General features: G+C 38.3%; 1 protein-coding gene across 1 annotated transcript in view; it reads right to left on the bottom strand.

Moving 5' to 3' along the window:
* Window positions 1-15,341, bottom strand: part of DECR1 (2,4-dienoyl-CoA reductase 1) — a 57,334-nt gene extending 41,993 nt beyond the window's left edge. The window contains exons 1-5 of the mRNA XM_007446316.1: window positions 15,285-15,341; window positions 5,042-5,244; window positions 3,410-3,467; window positions 3,199-3,285; window positions 2,065-2,212 (exon numbers count right to left, since the gene is read on the bottom strand). Coding sequence (XP_007446378.1) covers window positions 2,065-2,212; window positions 3,199-3,285; window positions 3,410-3,467; window positions 5,042-5,244; window positions 15,285-15,335 — 547 coding nt within the window. The 5' untranslated portion in view covers window positions 15,336-15,341. The remainder of the gene's footprint in view (window positions 1-2,064; window positions 2,213-3,198; window positions 3,286-3,409; window positions 3,468-5,041; window positions 5,245-15,284) is intronic.
* Between the last annotated feature and the right edge of the window lie 292 nt (window positions 15,342-15,633).

Raw genomic sequence — 15,633 nt, 5'->3', positions numbered from 1 at the left:
CCTGCTCCCTGAACTGACTCCGTATTTACCACTTTGACACACACCTCAGAGGTCATTAGCACCTGAGTTCCTTGACTATCGCTCCAATACCAGAAAAGACCCTGTGCATTGTACTCTCCACAGCTCACTAATACAAGTCCTTAAAACCCTGTCAGGTTACAGCATCTATAACCGACAGGAATTTTGGAAGAATGAAAACTGGCTCCATCTTTAAAGAAGCCTTACCTAATGTATTTTTAATGAAGCCCATAGAATTTTAACCAATGTGATGAATAAAAATAGATCAAAGTCTACGTTAAAATGAATGGCAATAATGAGAAAAGAAGGGAGAGTCAGACAGAAATCAAGAGTAACAGAGATGGGCAGGGGATGAAATAAAAGAGACAAGGCAGAGAAACACCAAGTGATGAGAGACCGAAGAAAGAAACAGAAGCAAAAGTGAAGAGCTGACAGAGAGAGAGAAAGAGAGAGACAGACAGACACACAGAGAGAAACAAATAGAGAAATGAGTAAGAGGTATGGAGAGAGAAAATCAGACAGAGGCAGAGTGAGAAGAGATAGAAGGATCCTAGAACAGAGAAGAGAGAGAAGTCAGCCCACACTTCTGTCTCCCTTCCCAATCATCCACCCCTTTAAAAAAAATCAAAAAAATTATGTAAATTCCAAATTTCAATCATATCCACTTTGTTGTAATGGGAATGGTGACCTGGGGTTTCAATTTTAATGAGTGCATGGAGAAAAGATGGAAGTTATTAGCACATGCGTAGAAAAAAAGCTAATGCCTCTCTAGCAACCTTCTGTCTGTTCCTACATCCTTTCTCAAGCTGATTTGAGAATTATCCACACTGTAAAGAAGAAGAAATTGAACCTAATGAGGCAAAGGCTTTGAACCAACAGAAGGAAACTGGTCAGCTCCACGCCATTCCCCTCAAACCCCAGAGGACATCCTTCAAGGAACACAAGGATTCTTCCTCCTTGTCCAGGTTCAGAATACTCTCCAACCTCTCTGAGAAAATACCCCCATCCTTCAAGTCCCAACCACAACCTGCTCAGGGACAGTGTCTTAGTCACCTGTCATGTGGGCATGCAGCACAGGGCCTGGTACACAAAAGTCATCAGTAAGTTTCTGTTAAATGAATAAATGTACACTGGTTCTAGACATATATGTACATAGCCACATAAATACATTACAAATATATTCACTATTTATATTGTATGAACTTTTCTAAAGAAGTCTGTTCCTACAGTACTAAACAAAAATGTTCTAGTATATTCTCAATCTACTCTCCTTCCAGTTTCCTCATTGATGTCATCATCATCTAAACTATCCACCCCAGCTAAAAACTCTCTCACCTAATCAGTAAGGCCTATTGATCTTATCTTCTAAATATCTCCTAATTTATCCTCCATGCCATCTATCCTAACAAAAGGAAAATAAGACCCTCCTAAATGATCTCTCTAATCTTTTCTAGCCCCTACATTGTTCCCAGTAACCTTTCTAATCAAGTCACATTCTTTATGAGACACCTTCAAGAAAAAGCCATAAGGAAATCCCCATTTCCTCAAAATTAACATCAAATTCCCCATTTTGGTATTGGGAACTTTTCCAATTACACCCAACCCACCTCCCATAATCATCTCCCACTGATCTCCCTCCCCATCTGTAACCAGCCCCTAAACCCTTCTGCTATTCCCACACCAAGCTTCTTCCCATGGACATTTACATTTCCTTTCCTTCCCCCTTCTCCATGTCTAGATCTTTGAAAATTCAGCTAAAATTGCATTCTGTTCCTCAACAATGATAATCATCCCTAAGGAAAGTTATTTCTTTCTTTCTCTGGATTTCCAATGCACTTGAAACATAACATTTAATATAGCTTAGATCACAGCATATGGTAACTATTTAAGTGTATATGGTAACTATTTAAGTATCTTTCTTCCCCACTAGCTTATGAGTTGTATAAGAATAGACACTGTCATTGACGTTTTTACGTATCCCAGGGCTTAGCACAGAACCTGCACAAGTAGAGATCTAATAAACATGTAAAGAATAAATATACATACCTTTCTGTGCTTTGATTAGTTGCTTTCCAATTTCTAGTGTCACAAAGGCTGTGCCATTTAGAACTATGTCAGTTATGGTCTTCCAAGCATTAGGAGACAGTCTTTCAGTGGGAGAAATAAAATTCCCTGCTGCATTGTTTATCACAATCTAATAAATGATTAAGACAAGTTACAGAAACTTAGATGAGGAAGAATATTTTCCCTAAAGGGCTTTTATTTTTGAAGCTTATAAATCCAAATAATATAATAAAGCTAAAGTTCACAGTCTGCTATGAAAAACTACCATGAGATTTGGTTCAGTTTTACGTTTTTTGAGCCTGTGAAAATTTCCTTATTATTTACCAAATTATAGTTCTAATCCCCAACTCAAAATTAAGGTAGAGTCTATTATTAAAAATATAAATATAGATTAAGCATATCTACCACGTGACTATACTTTATTTCAAGAAATCTTAATTAAAATGCCTTTAATTTCTGGTATCATTTTGGCTTAATTTAGCTAATGAAATTCTTGGTTGAGGACCTGCTTCTTCAATATCAATAAAGATTCCACTTATTATCGGTGGAATATTATTATTCCACCACTAATATAATACATTATCGGTCTGTCTGAAAATATCTTTAACATAGAAAAGTGCTCTCTTTGAGACTACTGGAAGAAATGGTTTATTTCCAATATGTGAACCAAACAAAAGGAAAATACCCATGCATCTCTCAGGTCTTACAAGAAGAAATCTGGAGGTTTTTTTGTAGGTTTCCTTGTTTGTATTATTCTCCTCCACTGACAGAGATAATCAAGTTATTTAAAAAAAGCAAAGAGCATGAATCATTTAAACTAGATATTGTGCTCTTGGATAACTGCTCTTATTTCATAATCTTATTAAATAAAGTGAAATCAAGTTTGTTCTATATGATTGTAAATGTATTTTTTAAGTACTCCTGAAAGGAAATGGTGTAGCAGTCCACCTAATCTATTCCCTGATTTAACAGAGCTAGCTTTCTGCTAGCAATGGAAAATAGATGCTTCTTAACACAGCATTTGCTCACATCAATATTTTATTTCCTTAATACATCTTGGCAGGTGATATCAACATCAAAGGCCTCATACTTTCGCCTCATCACCATTACACTTACATCAGGATGTCCTACAACTTTGATCAGCTCTGACACAGTGCTTTGCACCATACCAGGATCCCTCACATCACACTGAATTGCATGAACCTGTAAAATAACAAAGAGAAAAAAACCCTACATTTTTTCAGACTTCCTAACCCATGAGCATGAGTAAATTACTTAAGCATGCTATAATTCCCAAATCTGATCTAAGTAACTGTTTTTAATGTACCTTATTTCCAGTTTGAGAAGAAATTTGCTCTGCAGTTGCTTTCAGAACATCAATTTTTCTAGAAATAAACACATGGTACTTTGCATGAGTTCTGAAATAACTTCATGTTATATTTTTCTTTTTAATTTCATAAATTAAAAAAGAGAATCTACAGCTTAATGACATGAATTTTTGAGACAATAGAAAAGCTATATCTACAAACAAGGTAGTTTGAATGTATTTATTTTCTAGAAGTTAAATGTAAGCAATTTTCATATATGTGACACTAATTTATTGAATTACTTCTAAGCCAGTTATTTTGTATCTACTCATGGATTTTAAATTATTTCCTTAATTACATTCATTTCTATGTATTTCCTTGCCCAAGCCTGCTTGAGAAGGAAAATACATTCCTAGAATGATGTAAGCTTATGTTAAACTATAAAAAAATCTATGTTATGTATAAAATCTACGTTAGTAGATTTTAGATCAAATTGATGGGTCTGGACAACTATATATAGTCAAAATCTTATGCTCTTGAGAGAAACGCAAAAAAATAAACAATGTAAATTATGTAGTGTTACAAAGAAAATAGTATTTTAACACTCTTAAACACATTACAACATGAAAAAAAAAATGTTCTGGCCAATTTGCATTAAAAACAACATCTGAAAGAAATTCCTTTTGTCCCCTGTAAATTACATAGTGACTTGTCATTCAGGTTACTACTTAGCCTACCTAAAAACTGTACACTATTCAAAATTGGAAGAAGGGGTAGATTTTTTTGACCAGTCTCTAAACCTCTATACTTACATCATTATAAGGTACTGGGACATGCCTAAATAAGAAATTCTTTCCACATGGTCTCACCCTCCCTACATTCATCACAACAGCTGTTTTGAAATATCTGCCCATCTTATAGAAAATGGAAGCATTATATCCATTATCCTGGTACAAGGTTAACTATCCACTGAATCAGTAATTATAATCACTCTCACTGAAAACAAAGCAGCCTCAATATAGTACTTTTTAAATTCATATACAGAAAAAATTCTATCACTGAATTTGTGAAATATATATATCACTTCCATAATCAATCATTATTTCTATCATCACAAATTATTTTTTTTAATTAATTAATTTATTTATTTATTTTTGGCTGAATTGGGTCTTCATTTCTGTGTGCGGACTTTCTCTAGTTGCGAGCCAGGGCTACTCTTCATTGCGGTGCACAGGCTTCTCATTGCTGTGGCTTCTCTTGTTGCAGAGCATGGGCTCTAGGTGCACGGGCTTCAGTAGTTGTGACACACAGGCTTCAGTAGTTGTGGCTCGCGGGCTCTAGCGCACAGGCTCAGTAGCGTGGCGCTCGGGCTTAGTTGCTCTGCGGCATGTGGGAACTTCCCAGACCAGGGCTCGAACCCGTGTACCCTGCATTGGCAGGCGGATTCTTAACCACTGTGCCACAAGGGAAGCCCTATCATCACAAATTATAACTGACTTTTTCCAAGGAGATTTAGTTAAATAATCTAAAGGATATTTCATAGAAGATTACGACGCAAATCAAACAACTCTGGTAAATAGGGTTTTCAATATTGTGGCACAGAATTATTCATCAATAGACTCTTGCCAGGCAACTTGCTGAGACTGACTTACCGGCTGGCTATCACACACTGTGCACCTAGGCTGGACAGATGAGTTGTCATTCCTTTACCAAGGCCAGTACCTCCCCCGGTGATGAATGCTACTTTTCCTTGAAAACTATTTGCTGGTAGCATCACTTTTTGAAAGGGTGGAAAGAATTTAGACTGAAAACCTTCATTGTTTTGATATAATATTTTTGTTCCATACCTAAAAAACTAAAAGAAAAAAAATGAATTGAAATTTGCATACTTGTATTCCCACAAAAAATATGAATTTTTTTAAACATACTCTTTAGTATTAATCAAATTCTTGGATTAACATAAACTCACTGTAAACATATTGGTACTGTATTTAATCCATTTTTATTCTTTTTCTGTTGGAATGTTAAGTAACATAGTAGAGTGGTTAAAAGCATGGGCTTTGGGGCTTCCCTGGTGGCGCAGTGCTTGAGAGTCCGCCTGCCGATGCAGGAGACGCGGGTTCGTGCCCCGTTTCGGGAGGATCCCACATGCCGCGGAGCGGCTGGGCCCGTGAGCCATGGCCGCTGAGCCTGCGCGTCCGGAGCCTGTGCTCCGCAAATGGGAGAGGCCACAACAGTGAGAGGCCCGCATAACGCAAGAAAAAAAAAAAAAAAAAAAAAAAAGCATGGGCTTTGGAGCTAGACTACAGAGGGAAGAATTTTCTCCCTAGTCATGTAAGCTTCAGCAAGTTATTTAACCTCTTTTTGCCTCAGTTTCTTCTATAATTGGAGATAATAACAGAACCTTCCTCATAGGACATTATAAGGATTTCACGAGTTAATATGAATAATAAACCTAGAAAATTGTGTAGCACACAGAAAGCACTCTATAAATGCTAGCATTATTAGTTTATGTGTTTAGCTTAAATTTAACTTCAAAGAAACTTACATAAAGTATTTTTATCTTTTAACAAGAATAATTTGGATAAAAATCACATTCCATCTTTGAATCACTGAAGAAAATTATAAAAAGTCCTTTATAAGATTTATTAAACCAAATGTCTCTTCCCATGTTGTCTTCTGGATAATAAATTTAGAACAGATAAAAATATTTGTTATATTTAAAATGGGGGGATAAAATCAAACCATTTTCAATTGAAAAATATTTATACTGCCCTATCTTATATTTTACAGCTTACTCTCACATTACTTGTCAAAATCACTGCTATTCTCTCACTTTTAATTATGAAAACAAACTTTTAAGTGTTAGCCATAATAACAAACAATAAAGAGCTAATATTCATTAAGTGTTTACCATTTATCAGGATTAGACACTAATCTTCACCACTCCATGAGATATATTATTTTTACCCCATTGTTCAGGAGGGGCCCAGAAAAGTTAAGTACGGTGCCCAACTTGCAAAACCAAGATAATAACGACCTTGTATACTGCCTCCCTCTATTCACTGAGCATCTACTGAGTTTAATGATCACACCAGTCGGGTATCTGATATTCCCCATCAGGTTATGGTTATAAGATTAAAACTCCAGAATCGATAATCTCCTGCTACAGCATTCTTATAAGTTAAATGGACTGCCATTAGTTGTTCTAAGATATCTAAAATTTACCCTAAGGAACTAGAAATGTAGTCACTGATTTAGGATAAGGCTATTCATCAACTAGAAATTGAACAAGACAATGTTAAGTAAAAAAAGAAATATACAGGATGTTCTTAACTATAAATAAAAATATATACTTAGAAAAAAGACTAGAAGAAAATAACAACAGTTAGTAATAGATTCAATATTTACCATGTGCCAGGTCTTTGAAGGACTTTCAACAACCCTATAAGGTAAATTCTATTGTTACTCCCATTTTATAGATGAGAAAACTGAAGCACAGAAAGGTCAAGTAACTAACTTTTAAAGACAAATAATAATAAGTAATAAAGACTCAAATCGAAGATGTGTCTGACTTCAGAGTCCATTCATTACCTTTCAGTTACTATGTATGTCTAGGTGATGGGATAATGGAAGATTATTTGTTCTTTTTGTTAGTTTGATTGGTTCTTAGTAATTTCAAAATCTATTCAATAAATATGATTTTATTTTTTAACCAGGGAAAAAAGTTAGTGAAAGATAAAATTTGAAAACATGTATAAAATAATTGTGAAAGATAAATTTGCAAATCTGGTAATCCTCCATGCCGGTCATTATATTTCATTTACCTTCATGTTGACAAAGCATTTTTTGGTATCCTTTTGCCAAAGCATGATAATCCAAGCAACTTACAATAATCTTTCTCTGCATAAATGGCAGTTTTACTTAAGGCTGCCACCAACTCCAGAACTATTACATTAAGATGATGAATCAGGAAATTGCACAAGTAGGCTGGTGAGTTTATCATTACCTAGTAATAATGAAAAAATGTGTTCAAATTTCCCAAAAGCGCTAAGATGAATTTTTATTTATTTAGTATTGATTTGTATAGGGAATTTTATCTGGTACTTTATGAAAGATAAATTAAGGAAGATATTTGCATATAAACTTTCTTTTCTTATTATTGTAAAACATTTTCTCAACCTCATAGAGGAAAGGTTATAAAGGTAAAAATAATCACATTTGAAATAAAAATTCCTAATAAGTGTCTGCAATGTAACAGGTTACAACATAGCCTAACAAACCCTTGTAAAGGGTTTGTTCTAATTTGGGAATTTGCTTGTATGAAAAAATATTAGAGATAAACATGATATTATGATTATTGTGTTAACTCATTTTATTTATCTTTAGCATGTTTTTACTGAGCATTTGCTATGCTCCAGACACTGTTCTAGGCAATGGCAATACAGCAGTGAGCAAAACAGATACAATATTCTACCCTAAGAGAGATTATCTTTGGGGGGGAGGGAAGATAAATTAAGGAAATATAGAGGATATTAAAAGCTAATATGTTGCTGTGGGGAAAGATAAGGCATAGAATATGGGTAGAGTGTTGCTATTTTAAATAGAGTGGTCAGCAAAGGTCTCACCGAGGTGACATCTGAGCAAAGACCTAAAGGGAGTGAGGGGATGAGTTGCATGGTCCTTTCAGGCAGAGGGAAAACTAAAAGCAAAGGCCCTGAGAAGGAAACATGCCTAGCACATTAGGAAGAATCAGAGGGTCAGTGTGGCTGAAGTAGAAGGAGGGAAGAGAAAGAGGGACATGAGGTGAAGTCAATGAGGTAAAGGGGACTGGATCACACAGGCTGAGTCAACCACTTACAATTATACTCAAGTCAAGTGGGAAACTCTCCAAAGTTTTGAGCATCGGATTGACATGAGCTACCTTAAGTTTTTAGAGAATTTTTCTGGCTACTAAGTTGAGAATGGAATGTAGGAGGCAAGACTGGAAGCAGGGAGAGTAAGTATAATGTTTTTATGCCAGGCCAGGCAAGAGATGATGATTTAGACTGGATGTCATCATAGAAGGGGTAAGAAGTTAGCAAATAAAATTACTTGCAGATGGGAAGGTCCCAGAAAATGAGGATATAGTGAATTACTATTGTACCTAATATTGCCTGATCCAATTATTTCTTCTTGCCTCAAAGTCCAACCTCAGCACACAATGACCTATTTCACTAAAAGCTGACAAAGAGGTCTCTCCCTTTGATCAAGGCCATTTGGCGGTTAGAGCCTTTTCCACTTCTCTCACCTTCACCTCAATACCTCTGCTACTTTTTGCATTGCCTTTGTGTTTTCGAAAGAAGATTTAACTGTGAGCTAGAAGGAAATAGATGAGTCAGACAAAAGGCATTAGTTTAAGTGAGAAATAATGAGGACAGCAGAAATCAAGAAAACATTTACCACACATATTTAACATGTTGATTAGCCTGAACTCAGAAGCCAACCAACTGGAAATGGTGAGCAAGAAGGGAAGAGCTGAAGATGACAGTTTTCTAGTTTAAACAGCTGCATGTGGAGTGATGCTGTTACTGAAATGACTGGGCTGACACGAAAAGATTCAAGGTGGAGAACTGAAGATAACCAGTTCTGTATTAGAAATGCTCCACCTGGGATGCCTGTGGACTATTCCAGTGGAGATACCTAATCTGCAGTTGGAAATACAATTTTGAAGCACAGAGAATAAAATAAATCAGGGCTAAAGCTAAATAGCAACATCACTTCACAAACTGTGAAAGCCTACAGTTCTATCACTGTTTTAGATGCAATGCAATGTGGGAGTTTCCCCATGCTGGAAGGGATCAAAGTATAGCTGTCCCCTTACTCTTAACTTACTTATATTTATGCAGGCATTTCTAATCTCAAAGTAAGTTATCATCTTAGGAAGAGAATATAGGACAGCTAAGATTGATTATTTTCTACCTGGAATTTTCTTTAAAAACTAAGGGTTGCCAAACACCAATGAAATGCCTTCTAATATGAGCTCTAGGAAACCCTGGCTAACTTTAGAATTCCCCTCCTTTTTTTGATGTGCTTTATAATGACCTGTGGGGAATAATCTGAGATCTAGATTTTTTTTAACATTACGAAGTTAGCTTTATAGTTTTGGAAGGGAGTTTGCTTTGAAATTTCTTCACATTAATATTTGAGCTCTGAGGCTACCATTCATCCATGCGATTGCCTCTAGTGACTCCTTAACATCCTCTTTCTCTTCACCTAATATATTCCATCCCTCTCCAAGTCCCACGTATTTTACCTCTCCAGACAGTATCTTTACTCTCTGTCCACTGCCTGAGTTCAAAGGTCCCTATCTTCCATCATCCACAAATACTAAGGGCCTATGCTACATCATCCATTATGTGGTCTCTGTCCTCCAGTCTCCCTTTACCCCAACATATCTGCAATGCTGTGCTCCAGAGTACTGCAAACCTGCTCATGGTACTTCTACCCTTAAGATTCTTCAGTGACTCCCTGCATAAAGTCCAGATTCCTTAGCTTCACCCAGCACAGCAAGTCATTACGACCTGGCTCTTGTCCATCTTTCCAGCCTCATCTCCCTCTGCTTTTCCACCCTGAAATTTATACTCAAAAAAACAAAATATGCAGGGTTCCCCAAACACAAATTGTTTCTACCTCTCTACCTTTATACAAATTGATCCCCACCAAAAAAAAAAAAAAAAAAAAAAAAAATATGCAGGGTTCCCCAAACACAAATTGTTTCTACCTCTCTACCTTTATACAAATTTACCCCCCCCAAAAAAAAAAAAAAAAAAAAACAACAAATTGATCCCCACCATCACTCAACATTCATCATTCAAGGCTGAGGCTTCCCTAACACTCCCAACAGAATTATCATTCTCACCGCCATCTCTATAACTTAATCAAATTATCTGTATACCAGCTTGGAAGTCCTAGAGGCCCTTTAACATGTTCAAGATATATCACTTACCGGTCTCTTCCCTCTGGCTCCCTCTCATAAATGCTCTCTCTCAAAAAGTAACATTTCCCTTAGCTCAGGGGTCAAAAATAGAAACCTGGGCTTCATCTCATACCACATACACAAACCACTAAGTTTGGTTCATTTTAGTCCTAAATAGCTCCAACAACTGCCCTTAGTTCAGACCCTTATCACTTATACTTGCACTCTAGTATCCCCATCTCAAGTCTCACCTGATGATAATACTTTCCTGCTCACAATTCTGATGGTGCCATTCACTTCCTCAGCATGGCCTAATCTTCCTTCCTCACCCCCTACCACCAATCACCAAGACCTCTCAATATATCTCTTAAATATCACCAGACTTCAACTCTCTCATGTACTGCCATTCCTTAGTTGAAGCCACCATGGCCTCTCATCTGGAGAGACGATTACCCAGGTTGCCTCCATTCTCACCCCTATTCCCAGGCCTTCAGGACAAAGCTCTCACTCCTTAATGTGGCTCACAGGCTGCTCCCTAGCCTGTCTCTCACCATCTGCCTCCTTACTTGCTACCTATAATCTAGTCTGGGCCTTCACATAGGCCACTCTCCTGCCTAGAACTTTCTTACTATTACTCCTCCCCCTGACTAACTTCTACTCATCCTTCAGGTCCCAGCTTATATGTAAAACTCAAAAATTATACTCCTTAAAGTGATTTTTTAAAATTAATTTATTTTATTTATTTTATTTTTGGCTGCATTGGGTCTTTATTGCTGCACACGGACTTTCTCTAGTTGCGGCAAGTGGGGTCTACTCTTTGGTGCAGTGCATGGGCTTCTCATTGCGGTGGCTTCTCTTGATGCAGAGCACAGGCTCTAGGTGCGTGGGCTTCAGTAGTTGTGGCTCACAGGCTCTAGAGCACAGGCTCAGTAGTTGTGGCGCATGGGCTTAGCTGCTCCGCAGCATATGCAATCTTCCCGGACCAGGGCTCGAACCTGTGTTCCCTGCATTGGCAGGTGGATTCTTAACCACTTAAAACTGTACACTTCTCCCACTGTGGATGGGAAATGTTTCTTCCCTAATCCTGATGTTTCATTTCCCTCCAGGAGGGGAGCTGAGTTAAACTCCAGGCTTCTTTTTGCCCCCTTAGTCACCCTGTCCCCCTGGAAATGGTTTATCTGACCAGCAAATTTTGAGAGAATAATTAGGCATGAGTAGTCCTTCTTAAACCTTCTCCCTCTTGGGAGCTAGCTGCCCTCAGAAAGCAAATGTTCCTCCTCAGATGATAAGTCTGCCTAATTCAGGAAATCCAGTTAGCAATGGCTCTAATATCAAACTGTAACAAGTGGTACTTTGGCCTCCATCTTTACTCTGGTTTTTCAGACGGGAGAAGAGGGATGCTATTTATTTGTACCCCCTCTAAGATCAAGAACACTCATCATAATACATGCCATAATAAACTATAATGTTACTAGATTCTTAAGCTTCCTGAGAGCAGGAATCAGCTCTTTTTCTCATGCTCATATCCCTAGTACAGTGCCTAACATATAGTAAATGCTCAATTTGCCACATAAATAAGTGAAGCCCACCATGCCCTGGTCCCCCAGCAACCTGTCCCATCTCATCTCCATGAACTTCTCTCTGACTTCAATACTTCGCAAAGTCCACAATGCCAAAACAGTTGAATTTTTAAAAATAGGTCATGCTCCTTCACTTCCTGATACATGCTATTCCTTACATCTAGATTACCTTTGGGATCCTGTACACTGTAACTCCTTCAAAAGTGAGCTCTAGGAGCCCACCTCCTCCATGAAGCCTTCCCTGCCTCCTCTAGGCACACACTGCTTTGTTCATATATGCATTCTAATAAACATCTGCATTTTTACAGTCTGTTGATGTCTGGTGATGACCCACTAGAATATCATTTTTCAGACATATTCTGAATGAGGATCTAGTAAGAAATATGCCTTATACACAACACAGTACATGCATTCAGTTTTGTGACAGATATTCCATATTTACTCTGTGCTATAAACTACTCTAGACCTGGGCATACAGCCCAGGTGAACAAATCACATGAAAACCCTTACCTCCAGGAAGCTTATATTCTGAAATTCTGAGATGGGTAAAGAAAGATTTCTTAGGCTTTCTGGATAGAAAAATGAAAGAGAGAAAAAAAAGAAAGAAAAGGAAAGGAAAGAAAGAGGGGAGAGAGGGAAGGAGGGAGGAAAGAAAGAAAACTCAAAACACAAACAAGAGGAAAAAAAAAACCAGCTGGCCTTACACTTCTTGACAATAATCAGCATCAGAAGACAATGAAACAATGTTGATGAAGTTCAATGGGAAAAATAAATGTGATACATCCAAGCAAAATTATGCCTATCTACCCATCCTTTTACCAGCACAAACAGATGGCTGGAATGATGTTAGCCAAATGTTAACCCCAGTTATTTCTGGATGGCCAGTTTGGGAACATGTGTTACTTTGCTTGTTTTAATTTACCTATATTACTTGAATTCATCATATTGGCCAGGTATAATTTTTATAAAAATAGTAGTTATTACTCTTGATTTTAAAAAAAAGGAAAAAGAAAAAGAAAAAGCAATGTGTACCACAGATATCAAAGAATGAATTTATGAAAGGAAGAATAGTAAATTAAAAAAATAAGTTTCACAAAGTAAACTTAACCTTACTACATTGTTTTCTACTCTATTCCACTTTATTTTCTACTCCATTTCACTTTATTTTTCTTAAACTCATTTTGTTCCACTAAATTATTTCAAGGTCCATTCATGAGTTATTATCCATAACTTGAAAAATACACATGAGGCTATTAACTCAAGGACGGTAGAGATACTTTTCAAATAAGGATCACCAAAGAACGCCCAACACTTTGTAGGCACTTAATTAGCATTTCTTGATAAACTACTGAATGAGTGAATGTTTTCCTCATTAAAACTAAAAGCGGGACTTCTCTGGTGGCGCAGTGGTTAAGAATTGCCTGCCAAGGCAGGCGACACGGGTTTGAGCCCTGATTCGGGAAGATGCCACGTGCCATGGAGCAACTAAGCCCATGCGCCACAACTACTGAGCCTGCACTCCAGAGCCCATGAGCCACAACTACTGAACCCATGTGCCACAATTACCGAAGCCCGTGTGCCTAGAGCCTGTGCTCTGCAACAAGAGAAGCCACTGCAATGAGAAGCCGTTGCACCACAACAAAGACCCAACGCAGTCATAAATAAATAAATAAATAAATGTATTAAAAAAAAACTGAGAGTAACTTGAGAGCAAGTTTCATACTTTTTTTTTAACCTTTGCATCCCCAGGGCAGGCATAGAGCGAGTTCTCATTAAACGCTGCACTGAACTGAACCCTACTAGCTAACAGCACAATACAGCACTTCATAAATAGGATGTATGACAAATGAAACACTTCTCAGTTTCTTGGTAACTAAAATATTCAAATCAGGGGCTTTAACTGAAAAAACTTGTATTTGCTCACAGAAACATTATGCTCCCTGGAACAATCTCCCACTTAACAGATGTGAAGACTTTTCCTTTCCCAGTAATTCACACCCAAGCCTGCATGTGCCAGGAAGGAGAGAAACACCATCTATAAGGGCCTCTCTTGCCTTCAAACCCCCATCCTCAAAACTTCCATTTTTCTTAAGCAAAGGAATTTCACAACTGTCAGATTACAGTTAATTTTTAAATGAGTTCATTTTCTCCCTCTCATGCTGTGTTGTCTAATGGTGTCAGAAGATCTGGGATACAGTCTGTGTGACCTTATTACTACAACCCTAATGATTTGTGTTTTAAAAAAAAAATTCTCTGAAGACTTTTCTTCTTCACAGAGCCTTTGTAGGATTCAAATGAGAGAGTTCTTTAAGAAGGGATCTGAAAATGCAGCTTTCTTTTACAATAACCTATAACCTAAATCTTTATAAGAGAAAACAGTATCAACAAAACCCTAGCCTTGAACAAATTTCACTTTTTAAAAGGTAGTTCTTTCTTACTTCAGAGACTCATTATACCATTTCCTTGTGTTCACATTTGGAATTTGTCCATGTTTCTCAAAAAAGAAAACCATGGCTGCCCATTCTAACTGAAAAAAAAGTTTTTTCACAGTTGGCAGATTAATTTTTCTACCTGGCTAAGGAAATTGTGAACTCTGGTTTAGTTTAGTTTAGCTCACTAAGATTTTTTTTTTTTAATTTAGTTGGGGGAAGGGGCTATCTTGGATATGACTTTTTTATTTTCCTTTCTCTTTCTTCCCCCCTCCAGCTGTCTTCTCTTGCACACTTTATTTTGATTACTGGTCTAGTGGAGAGATGTTGACAAAACAAAACAAAATTATGAGGGTGAAAGTGGTGGAAGCCAGCCTGAGATGCAGCTCGCCCAGCATTATCTCTAGGAAGGGAAGTTTTTAATGTGAATATGTTTGTATTAATGTTTAACTGAACTAACACTTGAAAGAATTCCTTCATTTAAAAAAAAAAAAACTACAGATAAGGCCAATGCTCCCTCTGGGCCCCACTCCCCACCCCGTCCCTCTCCCACTCCTCTAAAGGCCGGTGTGTACAGTGTCCTCTCTTTCTACTTACACACAACTTTGAAACTACTAGGAATGGGAACCAGTGAGAACCACGGCGTGCCCTCCCCACCCCCATCCCCACCCCAAACACAAACATATACCACGACTTCCTCCGACAGCAGCCCAAGGTGATCTTCCCACTTAACCCCGGTCCCCGGGTTCCCGCTCCTCGCGAGATTCCCCAGAAACCCCAGTCCTCTGTCCTCTCCGCGAGATACCCTGTCCTCGCTCCTAGCGCCCCGGTAACGCGACTCCACGCTCTGCGCTTCGCTCCGCTAGTCCCCCGACAGGGCGTTTGCGGGGAGAGCGCAGGGCCCTCGGCCCTTCCAGCGCCGCCTTACCCGCCGAGGACCGCAGCCCCAAGCAAAGAGGACACGGCCTAGCAGCGCCATGTAGAGCCTCCCAACATCTGGCCGGAAATGCGGGCGGCGCAGGGGGCGGGCCAGAAATCCTAGAGCTATGGGGGCTGGGCTGGGAGCGGGCGGGCCCTGGCGGCCGAACGGCCGAGGCCTTTCCAACCGGGTCTGAACTCCAGGGCGCTACGTCGCTTGGCCTCTCTCACGCTTTATCTTGCTGTCTTTACCTTTGTTACCCCGATTGTTTTTTATAAGGCTGGTAATGGCGGTTTATATGTCCTTGGGTTGGTGGACCAATTACTGTGCCAGAAAAGTTTGAAGACTGCAGAAACAA

Source organism: Lipotes vexillifer, unplaced genomic scaffold (genome assembly GCF_000442215.2).
Source record: "Lipotes vexillifer unplaced genomic scaffold, Lipotes_vexillifer_v1.1 scaffold603, whole genome shotgun sequence".
Classification (NCBI taxonomy): Eukaryota; Metazoa; Chordata; class Mammalia; order Artiodactyla; family Lipotidae; genus Lipotes; species Lipotes vexillifer.
Note: the sequence above shows the minus strand (reverse complement) of the source record. Positions and strands in the feature narration are given on the sequence as shown.